This window comes from Macrobrachium nipponense, chromosome 18 (assembly GCF_015104395.2).
Source record: "Macrobrachium nipponense isolate FS-2020 chromosome 18, ASM1510439v2, whole genome shotgun sequence".
In the NCBI taxonomy this organism is placed as follows: Eukaryota; Metazoa; Arthropoda; class Malacostraca; order Decapoda; family Palaemonidae; genus Macrobrachium; species Macrobrachium nipponense.
Genome location: NC_087211.1, coordinates 46,559,411 through 46,577,065, shown reverse-complemented (window position 1 = coordinate 46,577,065; position 17,655 = coordinate 46,559,411). Strand labels below are relative to the sequence as shown.

Sequence of the window (17,655 nt, the reverse complement as noted above, 5' to 3'; positions counted from 1 at the left end):
ATAATCTCACTTAAAAAAGTGTGCGTTAAGCGGCCCACACACGCTCAATTTTTGGTCCAATTTTTTTATGTCAAATTATTTGACATGAATTTGATCGTGTGTGGCGTAATTTTTAATGGCCTAAAAGGTTTGATGTCAAATTTTTTACTGATCTGATTTCAGTAGATATTTTTTGAGCCAACGTCAAATAATTTGTGCGTGTGTGGTACCTAGCAATAATTTGCGCAAATTAGTTAGTGATTAGACATAATCTGAGGACGACGTGCGCGGCTCATCGTCATCATGACTCCAACAAAACATAAAAAGAAATTTCTTCTTGAGCTTATTGATGTTTATCGAAGTTTACCACAACTTTGGAACATTAAAAGTGACTGTTATAGTGACAGAAATAAAAAAGATATGGCATATGAGACTCTTCTACAAGAAATTCCGTGATTATTATCCGGAAGGGACGCAAGGAGGAGCTGGAGAAGAAAATAAACTCACTGCGGACGAGCTTCCGAAAAGAATAAAAACAAATAAAAGTTCTTGAAAACATCAGGTTCACTAATTCTCAGTTCATTTAATAAAGGAGCATGACCAAATCGTTCACGACACAAATACCATTGCTGGGCCCACTTTCGTCTCTTGCGTTTCTGTGTGCTCTTCAACGCTAAGCCAAGAGCCAACGCTGTATATGCATCCATGATGACACTCGGGAGCAAAATGAAAATTTGATAAGAAGTTTGAGCGTGTAGGGCGAACGTCAAACCGTCAAATAATTTGACATAAAAAAATTTGACCAAAAATTTGAGCGTGTGTGGGCCGCTTTATGGAACTTCCTCATAACGCACGTTCTGAAGAAACAAAAGATGTATTACTCGCTGGCTGGACGCCTTGTTGTGTTTCCTAACTTTAAAAAGTCGGATATTTCAGATGCTTTGCTAATAGAAAAAAAAAGCTACATATAACACTTACGTAGGAACGAGTCCAAAATTAAACTGACGGATTAAATCACTCCTTCCTCCCTTCCTAAATCACATGTTTTATCATAGCCTCATTAACCGAGAAACAAAATGCATTTTGGTAGGGCAATCTACCGTTCTAGTACCAGCACACCAGTATACGTATATACTATACCATACTGATGTAAAACTAGGGCAGCACATTATTTTTTCTTGTTTATTTGTTATGAGAATTATTCTATAACAGGTAAATAAATCATTACTGTACAATATATATCGGAATATTAAACAATATAAACAAGACGTTAGCATCAATTAACATCAACAGGTATCTAGCTTCCAGCTTACCTGGTATAGCCAAGCACTTAAATAGTAAACAGCAACAGTATGAAGACGGTATCATATTGGATTAACAACCTACACTGATTATCATTTTTTGCTACACTGGTACTTCCAAGAACATTTTCAGCGAGTTTTAAAAATGTATTAAGTAAAACATCATTTTTTCCGGCCATGCTCAGCATCATGTAGACAAACCGACGACAGAAAAGGATGGCAAGGTCATTCTTGCTGTTCTAAGGCTTTGGAACGATACATTGAGATATTTCTTTAACAAGGGCAACCATCGCGAAAGAATTTTGCCTTACTTGAAAAAAACATTAAAAAAAAACTTGCCAAATCAATACGTATAGTCAGTAGCTAGCCTAATCCTATAGGCCTAGTGTTTGCTTGGCCAAGATATTTCCCTAGTTTTCATTCATCAAGGATATTTTTTTTTTTACACGAGGATTCGATGCCCATTAGGTAGCAATGTGAAGTTATTTTATATATTTTCGGAATTAAGCTGCATTCAAGAGTAAGGTTTAAATGATTGGGCATCTTATCAAAAGTGTAAGTTGAGGGCATAAGCGTAGCCTAGGCTACCATTTTTTTTTTTTTTTTTTTTTTTTTTGTCACCAAACTACAAGACATCGTTTCGTGAACACATAAAAACGTATGTCAAAACGACAATTGTTACACATAAAAAATACTGCAAAGAATTCTTAATGACTGACTAAATACAGCAACATCAACATGGTCAAATGAAAAGATTGATGAGACAACCAAATAGCGTATAGGTCTACTGATGACTAAGCATTAAAAAGTTACAAAGCCATGTCCATACCACTACAAAATCCTGGGTACTAAGATAAAATTCAGTGTACTCTGCTTACCATTTTCTCTTGAAGCATCCCTGTGTCACATTTCTACCATTATCAACTGTAGGTACAACGTCCGATTACGAAGATAGTTAACGACAAAAGAAAAAAAAAAAAAAAAAAAAGGCACTCCACGCACTGACTACATAAACTTTCCACGGATACCGGTCACAACATGACGATCTGTATGCGTGAAGCAACGCCGCCCTCGTGGCTGTATACCAAACTACACGAAGAAATCTCTAATTTGGTTAATTTTTCGGTACAACAATAAAGGTGGGATAATCTAAAAAAATAACCGAGATCATGAGAAATTTGCCGTCTTTTGTTCATGTTTTTTACATTAATCCCAAAGTGGCTGGCACTAAATATGGCGAAGCCCCTCGGAGATGAACATAAACGTATAAAAAAAATTATAGTACTAAATTTCACTTACATCACTTTGTAAACTGTTTAGCCGAAAATTACAATAAAAACTATATATTCGGCGGCCGTCTCCGTGACATTTGCACAGAGGGACTTGTTTCTAGCACACAGATATCTCCATTATTGTTGACTATATTAAATTACCGATACTCCATTTAGATAATATATATATATATATATATATATATATATATATATATATATATATATATATATATATACACTGTAACGACTGCACTTCCTAGCTAGAGGGAAATGTCTGAGAATGTCAAGTAATTTTAGAAACTTTACTTTAAAAAAAATTAAAGGCTGTACATGTTACATCTGACAAGTCCAAAATTAAATTGCCGGATAAAATGAGCCTTTTTAGTCTCATGAAATGGTGTGGTCAACTGAGACACCTGTGTATTACCATAAATCATTTATGTCACTTCCAAAATTCCCTCCTGTCACTCATATTAAGATAGTATTGCCATGTTCAATAAGCATATTAACTCAAAGAATCTTGCAGTTCAAGGGCATTCCCTACGATTTGAGCCACAAAAATTTTGTGACAGGTTATCATTATCAACGACATGTGTTCAAAGGACCTTTATCGTTCAATAATTGTTGTACCTAAGAATAAAATGCCTGTTACTGTCAGGTCAGACTGAATTTCTTCATATATTTGAAGGAAATAAGATACATTGTCATTTTTTCGTGTAAAGTTATATTAGTCATAGTGATTTGTAACAAAACAAGCTTTCTAATCATTTTCTAGTGACGGTACTATCTCAAGCAGCCCAGACTTTTGTAATTAGAATTAGGTTGTGTAGTGATTTGATAAACTATTCTCTTATTTAATTCCTACATGTGAAAAACATGTGAAATGTTTTAGAAGAAACTTATTTGCACATAAGTTTTGGTGATACAACTAGTGGATAAATTTTTTTTTTTTCATGAATTTTTGGTGATACAAACTAGTGGATAAATTTTTTTCTTCTTCTTCTTTTGTCCATGAATTTTTACTGTTTATTTAAGATTTTTATTTATCTCTAGTTCACGAATCCATTTCCTATATAAAGCTCATTAGCGATATTCGATTTTTGTTTTTGATTGAGCTGGCTGCCTGTTGTTGAATATATGCCATTGCCAAGTTCAACACAGCAACACGGGCTCTTGCTCATTGATCAGGCCGTAAAAGATGTCTGATTATAATTCTATTTGGGATCCGAGATGTTTACCTAGGGGTGTTTGTTTACTAGATTATGAATGTTGATGAAATGTTAGGTCACAAATTGGAGAGGCATTTAGAAAGGGGTCGGATAAATGAAGAGAAAGAGATAATGTGTAATTTTTGTGAACCATAATATTGAAGGCGGGATACGATAAGTTTGCCGGACGCTCACAGTGTATGTTTGTTTGTTTACATAATTACTATAAACCGGCCAGAGTTCAAAGGAAGTACCCGTAAGTTTAATACAGGTCTGCATTGTCTTATATTGATTATAATTTCTTCAAAATCACCTTGTTACTCTCACCAGCAGGGATTTTATCATATCGCATAGGCTATTTGGGTTACTTCAATGGTAGGTAACTTCAGGTAGGTAGGCCTACAGATTTTAGCCTGTTTGGTTCGCATGTGATCCCGCCTCCTATCGTTTTCGGCTGTTTGGCTACCTACATATAAGGCCAAAATGCTTACTATGCCTACATCTAGACCAAATGTAACTTACCTAAATGTGGCTTTTCAAAATATAGGTAGTAACTTGTCCATGTACAGTCGCTGCCACATTTTGTATACCATCCCCATCAACAGGTACATAGTAGTAGGTAGTAGGCTAGTTAGGCCTATGTTATATCATTAAAGATTATTTTGCTACCTAGAGGATCTAACGAATTGAGTTTTTTCCCAAGTGGGTATTTTTGTGGTACTATATAAGCCGTGTAGCCGAACGTAGACTACTTGGGCTACACTGAAACTGTTGTTGGGACTACCTATAATTACTAAGTAGACTGACCCATTTTTTTTTTTTTTTAGCGAGAACCCCAATCCTTTTTTTTTTCTTAACCAAACCGTACAAGGACAGAACTCAGAACAGTTGCAATTTGTTAGGCCATTTTCGTGGGTCTCTAGCATCCTAGAAAGCTATAATCAAAGCCATTTTAACAGGGATGCATTGTAACCTAATCTATCCGAGGGTGCTGTAGTAAGTGGCTAGGCTGGGGCCCATGCTTTTAGGTTAGGGAAAGTGGTTATTAGAATGCATCCCCCATAAATTAGGATTGCCACTTTGCTTTTGCTTCCCTAATTTCATTTCTGTGGTTTCCGCTATAGTAACTCGGAAAGTTTACTCATAGGTATATTTTCAGGTGCCTCTCCTGAATTTTGAGCACATTTATTCATTACTGTTGGTGCTATTAACTCATTTTTCCCAGCAAATACAGTACCCATTTTGCTATGTTTCTGTAAATTATGTAAGGGTAGGGGTATGCAAGCTAGAATGGTTTGGTGCAACATTAATGATCAAAAGTGAACCAAACACAATAGTATTATAGTTTGTTGGTGAGTAATTAACTTTTACATACCTTATACTAATGCTGTACTGCACAAGTTTATTATACCATGCTTTTATTGAGTAGATTTACCCTTTATTCCAATCAAATTGCATAACTAGCAGAAGCTGCTGTTATAAATGATCCTGTATTACTAGGCTGAATGACAAATTTTCATAATGTATTTATACACTTTTAAGGCCAGTATTACTCAGTTTAGCAGAGATATGTTCAGTTTACTTAGAAATTGGCTTAGAAATTGGAGGCAGTTCTGATGAGCTGTGAATATGAAGGGCTATCATTATGGCTGCAACTTGGAGTTTTTTTTTTATTTATGATGTAGTGAACAATATTGCTTTATGTAAATTAGTACAGTTCTTTTCCAGGGTAACATACAGAATACCTAGAGATATTATATATATATATATATATATATATATATATATATATATATATATATATATTAGATTATAGTTAACCTTATTGAGGGCGGTGTATGAAAAAATTCATAGTACGTATGTATTGTACACATTGCTTTTCATAGTCACTCACTGGGCATGTACACTTTTGTCTCATTTTAGTATTTGCAAAGACTTGCAATTTCTCAAATTTTGTAAAAGTACACTTGAAAATAAATGTATACCTATTCCTTGTTTATTGCAGATTTGAGTTGCAGACATTTCTCCTGAAAGAATAAAAATGGCTCAGGGTCTTGCAGATGGTGTGGATTTGAAAACATATTGCAAAATGCTCCCGAAGATTGTAAGTACAAAATATTTCATTAAAATTATGAATTAGAATTTTTATTGTCGTATGATTATGAATGTATCAATTCACCTTCAGTTCTCATATTTTATGCATTTGCCCACAAAATTGTAGTATACAGAGCACTGAAGTCATGTTGAAAGGTATGATTGTAGTTGATGGTGGGCCCGTTTGTTTACTTTCACTAAAAGGAAGTGTTATATTATTAGTAGTCAACAAGTCAGCTTAAAAATTTACTTCTTTTAATGGGCTTTACTGAAAAATGAGATGCTTTCACATGGTTTTTTCTTCAATTGCAGGAACTTCACGCCCACTTGAATGGATCCCTGAGTGACACCACCATACTTCGACTTTTGCAAGATAAACGTTCAGCGGGAGTTGTTAATCTTCCTGATTCAGCAGAAGTTGTTATCAAACGCGGACACAATCGCTCCCTAGAAGAGTTAAGTTATTATTTATTTATTTTTATTGTAGCACAGCAGTTATCTTTCAATGGTACATTAGATACTATGACTGCTTCAATAGTGATTATGGCTTAAAGTGTCTTAAAAAGTTGACTAGTTCTGTAGAAGGGAAATTGCTGTTTGTCTTTGTTATAGAAGGTCAAGAAGAGTAATTTATTATTTGATATAAAGGTCATCAAGTGCTTAATGAGTGGTAGGGAAGAGCATTAGGTTATCCACCTCACTGACCTTGGTCTTTGCCCCCAAAAAATAATGCTGAATAAAGATAGTGATGGTTTAGCCAAGGGTTTGGGAGATACTACAGTAATACAGATCCCTTAAGGAACAAATACTTCATTTGGTATCCATATCATCAAAAATATTTATATGTTCCAGTGCTTTTATTTAATCAAGGAATTACCCAGACAAGTTTAACAAAGACTGAAAAGTATTCAAGGCTCATATGGATTCCAGTCTACAAGGTATTAAACTGAATAGGCAGTTGGCTAATATGTTCAGAACATTACACCTATGCACAAACTCAAGTAATGATTCAAAAGAGGAATGTAACTTTTATGCTTAAAGAAAAGATTAGACTCTGTCTGTCTAGAATTGTGAAGACTTGACCCAATTGTGCTGTTCTTTTTCCTTAGAGGTATCTGTGCCTTCTACAGTCTACAAAGAAGCTTTCCATAAAACTAGGCTGGCTAGTGACAGAACTGAGACATAATCTAAACATTGTCTGTGATACTAGACCTTTTACATCTTTTGCTTCATAGTTGATAACAGATAAGCTTGCTAAGTACTACAGTAGTCACAATCTTTTTAGTTTTTTTAAGGTATCTGGAACAGCAATGAAACATCTAGTGAAAAAGATTTTTCTTGATTACAAGCGTATTTCACATAATCTTTTCTTACCAATTAAAATCTCAGATATCAATAAAGTAAGTTTTCTAAGCCAAAGAACAAAGTTGTGATTTCAGGAAAGGTTTGTCTTTGTATGAGCAAATGAATATAGAAGTAAATTTATTAACCTAATCAGTCATTCAAATGAACCTTCAGCAGCTGGCATGTTTGTATTGAGGCAGTCATGGCTGGAAAAAAAAAAAAAACTACATTTTTTATCTAGTATGGCAGAATTTGACAGGCTTCATTCTCTGTCAGAATAATATAATATGCAGTTGAATTGTTTACTCATGTCTGAAATTCACCCAAATGTTGTGTATCTAATCGCATTAGCTGAGGTAGAGAAATATTTTGGAATGGAAATGTAACAAGAATATTCTATTTACAGCTGTTTTACTGTGTTTGGCATCCTGCATTGCCTTACAGATAGCGTGTCTGCAATTGAAACAATTACGAGAGACGTCCTACAAGACTTTGTTGCAGACAATGTCCGGTACTTAGAATTACGAACTACCCCAAAAGTTATTCCTGGAAAGATGACCAAAGAACAGTATATTGAAGCAGTGTTAAATGTTATGATGTGAGTATCAATTACATTTTACATTGAAAATGTTTTTATAGTAATACATATATTCATATGTTTTAAGTTTACTTTACAGTCCTTTTGTTTCATTCTTTCTTTTTTGGGAAGCATTGTGAAATTTAGATTTCTCCCACTTTTATTGTTGCCATGACTTACCATCACTTACCGTAAAGTTTTTAAGTACCTTTCTTCTCCAGGTTACACTGCAGCTATTCATTATTTTTGAAGCACTGTATACTTTCTTCACTGTTTTTATTGGTGGCGGCACTTATGTTTTTATTAGAGAGGTAAAATATTTTCAAGGGACCATTGCAGGTCATGTTCACAGTTCAAGAAAGTTACTGAAATATTAATGCCTGATTTATTCGTGCCTCATATTTACTGTCTATGATCAGTGAAGAAATGCAGCGCAGTAATATCACAGTACACTACTCATATCTGTTGACCGTGCTCGTGGAGATCAGTGATGCTTGGGATACTCTGCAAATTGCAAAGAAATACAAGAATATAGTAAGAGTAAAGTTGTTTTACAGTTTGTACAATTCCTTTAGACTGTATTTATATACAAAATTTCTTGAGCAAACTGTAGTACCAAAAACAAAAACTGTCAATTGCAGTTACAGTAGACTGGTACGCAACAAGTGTCATGCTTAATAGTATCTGTAAATTTATTGGATATAGTATTTTGCTCAATTGTTTCAAAGGAATTGAATTTTTTCACTGAGGCTTTTCCTGACTCACAGCCATATTTCTTTGACTTTGCGCGGCGGCACACAAAACCCTTATTGTGGTATTTTATGTTTTAATTGTTAAAACATAAGATTTCCATTTCTGATAATTTTGTTTATTTGCAGTTCATCAGCTTGGAATTGCTTAGCTTTATTTAAAAGCTTAATTTTGTTTTCAGAACAAATACAAACACTTGATAGTGGACTTGATGTAAGTGGAAATCCAAACGCTGGAGACTTATGCGAATACTTACAGTACTCCAAGAAGCGAAAGGAAAGTGGTTTTTAAATTAGCTTGTGCACCTAGCAGAGGTACAGTTCTTATCCTAGTTTGCAACAATTGTTAGTATATTCCCTAATATACGTACCTTTTTGATGAAATACAGTTTGTTTTACATCTTCAGTATTCTTCTCTGTTTTATTAGCCATTTCAGAAATGCTGTACAGATATGATGAAAACCAAATCTTTTATGGCACTGTTTGATATTCATAAATTATCTTTTCCTTCCAGATTCCTAACAAAACTGAAACTTTAGCCATTCTAAGGAGTGCATTAATCGATAGAATTGGACATGGATCATATATTCACCACGAAAGCAGTGGATCCCTTGAGATGGTGGAGATGGTTAAACAACAAAATATCCCTATAGGTAAGCTTTTATGGCCAAAGAATGTTCCTTAATTCATAGAAGTTTTAGCTTTTCATGCAAGGAACAACTTATTTTATTGGTGCATATCATTCACTGAGCAATCACTTAGCCAAGAGATGGTTCTATTCCAGTCAAAAGGGGACTTACTCTTACTAATGGTTATGCCTTACCACCTAGGAAATGAAAACCCACAACTCAAATATTTATTTAGCATCATTTTTGATATCACACTTAATCTCGGGTGGCTAATGATCAGATGTTTTTCCGTATATTTTGAAAAGATCATATGGATTGCTCTCATAGTATAATGTAAGAGAATTAGAGAATGATAGGTGTAGTCACCCACAAATGGTCATTACCCTCAGATAAGTTGATAATTATATTTTCTTTGGATTGGTAAGTTTGGGTTTTTGGTTTGTGATAAATATAATGGTTATGGTTTATGTATTATACCTTACACCAAGGATTTTAATCAGTACATCAGTCTCCTTGTGGCAGCATTTGTCCATAACTAGACAGACTAATTCTGAAGTTGAGATGATATATCAGCTGGCTCCAGGTTGAGAACAGGCCATAAATAGATACAAAGGTTGCGTGATGTAACTAGTGCAACTTGAATCAATGGTCAAGTTCCAAGAGTTAAGAGATCTCAAAAGTACCATGAAGTCATCCCAATAGGTTTAGACGTCAGTGGAAAACATCTATGGGAAGCTGAAGGCAAAGAATTCAAACTCCTCTCCAGTAAAACCACTTGCTATCAGTTTCACTAACTGTGGTGGCAAGGGCAAAAAGAACATCATACTGTAGTTGTACCTTTCTGTAAAGAGTAACATCCTGTGAGATCTCATAAATTTGCCAATAAACTCAGTGTGCAGGAATGGGATTCAATGTAATTTCAGATCTGTTGAAAACCGAAAAGGATATTGCTGAATATTAAGGCTCTAGTAGGGGATTAACCTCAGACCACCTGGAGATTTTGGCAGACCCATGTTCTTCAACAGGAATGAGAGATTCCATTATCTGCAGATCTCTCGCCTCTCCCCATGAACCCAATAACTTTATCTCAATAGCTTATCAGGCATAAAGAGATAGGTCGGAGTGGTGTTTTAGCTCGAGTTAAAGACAATTTGCCAGCTGTCTGCAATAGGATTTAGTGGTTTCCAAGGCTTCAGGGGGCTGAAGACCAGTGATCAAGTTATTATTTTAGGAGAGAGACAATTCAGTCATAAATGAAGTATATGACATGATAGAATGTTTGGTTTCATTGATCTAAAGCGGGTTTTCAACGTTGGGTACATGTACCCCAAGTGGTACGCCAAGGGTCTGTCAGGGAGTATACGCGCGCCACGTGTTGATAGGATTAGCGGCCTGGCTTGCCCACTTGCTAACAGTCAGGACACCTCTACTGTAGTTTCAGATGGTAAGCTTATAAGAGTGGATTGTCTTTCCTCACTGCAAAATGAAATAACCAGATACTTTCCTGATGTGTCTGAAGCTAATGCGAGACCCTTTCCATACAGATGTTACTTTTGTTAATGATGCTATTAAGGAGGAGTTTATTGAACTTGTGAATGGCTCCAGTGCTTGTGATCTATTTGAGAAAAAGTTTAGTTAAGTTCTGATGTAAAATATCCAAATAATATCCATATGTCGCAGAGGAGCCTCTCCATTCTCAGTTGCTTTTCCCATCAACGTAGTATCTGTGTGAAACTGGGTTTTCCAGCTTACTTGTCATAAAGTCAAAACTAAGGTCTCGAATGAATGTGGAAGCCGGCCTTTGATGTGCTTTAGCAAAAACTGCTTCCCAGGTGACTAGGTTAATTGATGAGAAACAGTTTCAGCAATCTCATTAACTCCTTTTGCTGCTGATGTAATGATGATGTATTTCAGCAAAGTACTTGCAAATATACCGTACACAATGGAATTTTTTTGACCATTAAAAATACCTGAAAGGGTATGTGGTTAAAATAAGGTTGAAAACCCATGATCTAAAGGGTGGTTTTTTATATTTTGTTTTCATCTGACTAAGGCTGTAATGAAAATCTTGCACCCCCGAGTCTTGCTTCAGCAGCATCATTGCCATAATTGAAAAGAAAGTAAGACGGGACATTAACCCTGTTTTTCTAATGTAATGATTCAAATACTTAATATGTATGACTTGTTACAAAACCAAACCTTATAGAAAAGCATATTATATAATATGTACTGTAATTTAGTAAAATTCACGTATATTTAACATAATAGCAGAAAGTGTAATCTCTGACAAATACAATTGGATGCATTTAAAGTTGACACCTGTCTATGTAGGGAAAAATGAAAATTTTTTATTTTCCACACATGTTTTGGAACATCCTGGAAGTGGCAGGGTATCACAGAGTAGTTGGCTAGATGGGGAACAATTGCAGCCAGATATACCCTGCATGGATAGTGAAAATGTGGATTGCTTTGAAAGTCCAAGAATCATGAATGATATAAAATCTGGAATGAACTCTTACAAGCATCGGTGAGAGGGCAGGCAAACACTCCTGCTGCAGCAACTTCGCGCTCACCGCCTTCGACCTATTGACAGGCGCCTTGAGAGCCTTACGGCGACAAATAGGCATTGGAGAAGAAGGAGCACTTGCATCACGTGCACGGACAGGGGAGGTTGCAACATGCTTGCGATGTGCGTGGACGGGGGAGGTTGCAACACACTCGAGGCGTGCACGGACGGGGGTGAAGTTGTAACACGCCAGCGATTCGATGCAGAGGACGAAGCAGTCGCTACAGATTACACAAAGGAAGATACACCCAACACTCCCCGAAACGCCAACATCGAGAACACGTCTGCGTAGTTCCTCCCTCGTAGGCGAAGAAAGAGAAAAGCCCTTGGCCTTTCAATGCTTGATACGCCTACGTAGCGCAGAGGGGGAAGAGGGAGAAGACAGAACTGGGTTCCTTAAGCGACCTCTTCGCAGGAGGCGGAGACGAAGCAACGCGTTTCTTCCATCCTCCCAACCGACAAGGCAGCCAACTTAACATCCAAACCAAAGTCCAACCTCTTAATCACTGCCTGGCAATAACCTCAGACTGATCTGCAAGAGAAGGCTCCGACGACATGGAAGAGAAGTAGCGAACTGGGCGGCAGAGATGACGTCACGACTGAGAGAGGCAGTGCTCAGAAGATGACTGGAAGTGACATCATCGACGGGAGTGACGTCACAAGTGGTGATGACGTCACTGCTTCCCCTCAGTGGGAAGGGCAAGAGACGCCACTGGCGGGAATACACAACGACGGATCCCATGACGTCATCAACGGGGGAGACACACAGCTCCTCCGACTAAAGCGAAGAAGCGGGTAACAGTCACTGGCGGAGCAATACAAGATGGCTGACCTCGGCTACCCACAAGGACAAGGCCGGGAGGAGGGGGATGGCCTGGCCAGCCTGACAGGGTACCCCCTAGCCTGAGCGTCTTCCAGTCACCGCCATCTTGGACGCCTCCAACTCTAGAAGAAAAGAGAATGATGAAAAAAGCCTCCCCCTTCCTGGGAATCAAATTAATTCCCGAAGAAGAAGGGGCGACATTACAAACATCAGCCTGGTAGCCTCCCGATACTTCCAGTGACGGACACAGGAACAACACTACTTATGGGGGTTGAATACTGCTGGAGATGAAGCTCGGAAAGTGGTAAAGGGGGCGAAATGAAAAAAACCTTACCCATGAAGGAAGAGTCAAAAACCCTCCGATGTTCTCTCTTGCTCAAAAAACGACTTCTACTCCCCTTTAGGCCATGCCTGGCATTCCGTGCAAGGATCATTAGTACAAAAATTAGAATGGCACCTACTGCACGAGATGTGGGAGGTCAGTCGCTCCTGAAGCCAAAAACAAGAACACGGAAAACCTGGAATTCCGGGGCACACACGATGACGAGGCCGAGAAGGAGCAGAAGCCATAATGTCAACCAAACACACACACACACACACACACAAAATGCAAGCGAAACAGGCAGTGAACTGGGTAAAGGCCAAGAGAGGTAAACATGACTCTCTCCCCCAAGCGTCTCAGCGGCGTGGTTGGTATGGTATTAGCGTTCCACCTTGGTGGTCGCAGGGTCGATTCTCAGCCATTCCATTGAGGAGTGAGAGATGTGTATTTCTGGTGATAGAAGTTCACTCTTACGTGGTTCAGAAGTCACGTAAAGCCGTTGATCCCGTTGCTGAATAACCACTGGTTCCATACAACGTAAAAGCACCATACAAACAAACAAACAAACGATTCTCGCCCAGGCGGCCAAAGAAAAGACTGATGCATGATCATAGGTGGATGGTCTTCAACCATCCTTCGCCTGATCTATGCATGCTTTGCCAGATATCACAAGATTCCTTGCTTTCATCTGTTTTTTAACTGGATCCTGCTAGGCGTTAGAAATTATCCTATTGTTAAGACCCCCAAGGTTTATAGTTATGAAAAATACAATTGTCTTAGAAAATTTGTCATATTTGCAATTATGTTAACCAAACCTATCTATACTTACCGAGGAAAAATGAAAAATTTCAATTTTCTACATCAGTTTTAGAACGTATTGTAAGTTGCAATCTATCACAGAGTAGTTGACTATATAAGGAACAATTGCAGCCAACTCTGTACACAGCATGGATAGTGAAAATGTGGGCTGCTTTGAAAGACCAAGAATCATAGTATTACTGGTAAGATTGTCTTTCAAGGATTTTTCATTTGTTCATACGTGAAGAAACTTTTGGTCTTAACAATAGGATCATTTCTAGCGCCTTGCTGGAGGTCCGGTTAAATCGCAGATGAAAGCAAGGAATCTTGTGAGATCTGGCAATGTGTGCGTTGGTCAGGACCGCACATCTACTCCACCGCATCAGTCTTTTCTTAACCGCCTGGGCAAAAGTTGTGGTTGACCTCTCTCAGCCTTTACCCAGTTCATTGCCCATTTTGCTTGTGTTTTAGTGTGTGTGTGTGTGCTGCTTATAATGGCTTCTTCTGCTCTATCCCAACCTCGTCAGCATGTGTGCCCCGGAACTCCAGGCTTTCCGTGTTCTCATTTTTTGGCTTCGGCTGCAACCGACCCCCACGTCACTTGTAGTAGGTCTCATATTTTATTACTTCCTTTATTTGTATTTGGTGTTAGTGCAGAGCAAGGTAATAACTTGAGTAATAAAAGAGTTGAAGAGCAGAGCTCTTGTCTTTTCTCTTTCCTTAAATATTATATACAGGCACCCCCCTGGTTAAGCCAGGTGTTCCTTTCCGGTGCCATGATGTTAGCTGGAAAACAGTGTAATCCGAGATATCGTCGAAAATTGTAGAAAAACCTTTTGGTGTCATGAAACCGATGTAACCTACATTTTTATTTAGCTTTACATAAAGAAAAATCCAAATTTTTAACATTCTGCCTGTTTGGAGCCATATTAAAGTCCCAGTCTTCTGTCAGACTGACGATGTAAACCCGGAATGTGTGCTGTGACCTTGGAAGCAACTTTTGATGAATATATTTGAAGAGCAACATAAGCCAAGTCCAGTGTAACCCAGTGATTGACTCTACAGTGTTTTTGCTTTACTCTATATAGTATATAAATATACTGATGTTTGCCAGGCAAGTTATAGTCCCCCTTTTTCTGTAAGATTAAGACTGAACTGTAATAAAAATAATAATTATCACAGTATATATATATATTTGCCCCTGAGGTGAATGGTTAGAATTTTAATGCAATCTATAATTTCCAAGGATATTGTGTAACTGTTGCCTGTGCATACTTTATATACCATACCAAGAACATTTTTTATTAACTTTGGACTTGTCATGCAAGGCATTCTCATTCAACCTTTCAGAAACCATACCTGGATTTATTTAACTTTTCAGAAATCTGTGTATCATCAAACATCATGTCTGGAACTGTCAAGAATGTTGCTGATCATCACTTTAAATATTGGCGAAAAGAAGGTCACCCAATCATCATATGTGTAAGCTCAGATTTGTTTGCTTGATCTTTCAGTTTAACTTGGGAAAAGTTGGCATACGTATAATGTTAGGTTACATTTGTAGTCATTCCATTATACTTACTGGCTAAAGGGTCATGGTTTTTAAGCATTTCCTTAATCCCAATATCTTTAATGGGAAGGTCATCACTTCAAAAAAACTTTCATGAAAGAAATTAAAATAAGAGTTATCTGCAATATAAAATGCATATAGATTTGTAAAATGAAATATAGTTTGTTGCAAGAATAGTTCAAAATTTTAACCTCCATAGGCTTGCCTTGTCTTGCAATTAAAATAGGTGCCAGTAAGTTCGCATTCCTTTTTCGGTTTACCATGACTGGTAAGCACTTTAATGTCTCACAGGTTCACATTTCACCTTGGAGGTAAAGTTTAGTGCATTCATGTACTACATGCTGTGTTAAATGTGTAGGTACCTTGAATTTCAAAACAATATGAAATGGTTCAGATCTTGGATGAAAAATATGACCCCTAAGCTTCAAGCACCTCAATGAGAAGCATTACAAATTATGTTGTGGTGGATGAAAATTAAATTCAACCTTTTAAACATTATATAAAATTGCTTTAAAATATAATTCTCAAAAATATTAAACTCCTATGAAACTCTGAAACAGTTCTTTAGAAGTTTTATTGGAGTTAATATAGATTTTTATTATCTTGTAACATTTATAACTTTTGATACTTATCTTTCTCTTTATAATGAGATTCTTACAATCATTGTTTTTCCTCCGCCTTTGATTTTAAGCGAATGTTGCTAAAAATCTGCTCATACCAGTGACCATTCTTCTCACTTATGCCTAAATTTTTAGTCCTTTCAGGCAAACAAAGTGCTGAATAGCTGCTTAAAGAAAATCTGTGATTGTATGAGCAAAGAGATTTGTAAAGTCTTATTTTCTGTAATGTAATTTCTGAAAATAGGACTAATTTCTCTGCCAAATGTCAGTTTAATTATATTTAGTTCCAGCGATAGTAGTTCCTCAGAACTGCAGCATCCATATTCCACTGAGGTGCCATTTCATATTATTTTCTCTTGTCATTTGTTTCTAGCTTTGAAATGAAAATTTGCCGTGTCTAATTTTGAGTTTTGACATTTGGAAACAGCTTTTTGCATTCTAGACATGTTCAGTTAGAAATTGTTGCTTGTGGCACAATTTTTCCTTTTTGCAACTTTCATGGCAAGGGAAGGGTGTTCCTTGATGTGAAGTATTTTTCACAGTACTCTTCAAGTGCATGGAACATTCAGGTTAGAATTTAAAAGGTATGTCAAAATGTGCTGAACTAAATATATATATTTTTTTTATTTTTTAGCTTTTAATAAATTTTAAAAAGGGAAATCTTATATTTCTCAAATTGTAAGAGGGGACATATCTAAAAGAAAAGTCTCTAGTAAAAATCAGCTTGGTTTTATTCAGATTCTGTACACAGAAAATGTAGAACTTACAGATGAGGCCACTTTTAAACTGACTGTGATCTAGAATAAATGTTTGTCTAAAAGATTTTGTAATATTTGTAAATTTCAATTATCAGCTGTAGTCCCAACCTTACTGTTAAGAAAATACCCATAAAAACAACAAATTAGTAAGTAACTGCAGTCAAAATCTTTCAGACTGATGACAAAGGAGTATTCAACACCTCCCTAAGTGAAGAATTTTTAATATGTGCTGAGGTAAGTTTTCAAAAAATTTTATCTAATAAAAGTAGTATGAAATTTTCTAGACCATAATTCTGAGTTTTAGTTGCTTACAGAAATTTAAGCCTTTTTTTATATTTTCATAATTAAGTTTTATAAAGTTTTTGCACTTTAGTTTCAATTTCATTAAAATGACAGTACCATATTTCATCACGTAAGCAGATGCAAGATTAATTTTATAGTACAGTACACTGTATTGCATATTTTACAATGTGAAGCCACAAAATTATTTTATTTTTAGGCATTTGACCTTCGCACAAGTGACCTCAATTCATTGTGTCTTGAAGCTGTGAACAGCACCTTCCTTCCTCAAGAGGAAAGAGAGCGACTGCATTTATTAATTCAAGGAGAGCTGCAAGATTTACAAGGAAAAACAACAGGAAAAGTCTTAGCAGTAGTATAATAAAATACCAGCATAATGCAGATTAGTATATAAAAAATAATGTACAAGCTAGACCATTTTGCTGTGGAAATGCAGAACCTTTATCAAAATACACTGAGGCAGGTGATAGAATTTTGAATGGTGGAAGAAGTGTCATTTTTTCAAAATGTGCAAACTTCATCTTAATGAGGAAAAAAAAAAAAGTGAGTGAAATTTTATCTTATAGGAAAAAGTGTGAGCTAGCTAAACTCCACGAAGATATTTTGGTAATGAAAGAATAGTTAATCAGTTGAGGTAGATAGTTTATGAACTTTCGGAAAACACTAAGCATACTTTTGAGATTCAGTTACTGCAATTAATATTTTCCTCAGTTACCATTACATTATAGAACATTTCTCTTGAG

At 36.5% G+C, this 17,655-nt stretch overlaps 1 protein-coding gene and 1 long non-coding RNA gene across 2 annotated transcripts in view; one reads left to right on the top strand and one right to left on the bottom strand.

Annotated features, from left to right (window-relative positions):
• Positions 1-2,266, bottom strand: part of LOC135196750 (uncharacterized) — an 830,226-nt gene extending 827,960 nt beyond the window's left edge. Inside the window, exon 1 of the long non-coding RNA XR_010310454.1 lies at positions 2,159-2,266. This is a non-coding gene — a long non-coding RNA (uncharacterized LOC135196750). The remainder of the gene's footprint in view (positions 1-2,158) is intronic.
• Positions 2,267-3,733: 1,467 nt separating this feature from the next.
• On the top strand, positions 3,734-17,589 carry LOC135196570 (adenosine deaminase-like protein). Its single transcript, XM_064223412.1, has 9 exons — positions 3,734-4,018; positions 5,768-5,866; positions 6,169-6,311; positions 7,607-7,798; positions 8,197-8,311; positions 9,041-9,179; positions 15,046-15,146; positions 16,787-16,846; positions 17,112-17,589. Exons 2-9 carry the CDS (start codon positions 5,804-5,806, stop codon positions 17,271-17,273), a joined length of 975 nt encoding a protein of 324 aa, XP_064079482.1. The 5' UTR covers positions 3,734-4,018; positions 5,768-5,803; the 3' UTR covers positions 17,274-17,589.
• The last annotated feature ends 66 nt before the right edge of the window (positions 17,590-17,655 follow it).

Bases quoted from the DNA above. Each gene is read 5' to 3' on its own strand.
- LOC135196570 (XM_064223412.1), top strand. From the start codon at position 5,804: ATGGCTCAGGGTCTTGCAGATGGTGTGGATTTGAAAACATATTGCAAA. The intron at 5,867-6,168 runs GTAAGTACAAAA...CTTCAATTGCAG, and splicing joins GCAAAATGCTCCCGAAGATT to GAACTTCACGCCCACTTGAA. The intron at 7,799-8,196 runs GTGAGTATCAAT...GTCTATGATCAG, and splicing joins GCAGTGTTAAATGTTATGAT to TGAAGAAATGCAGCGCAGTA.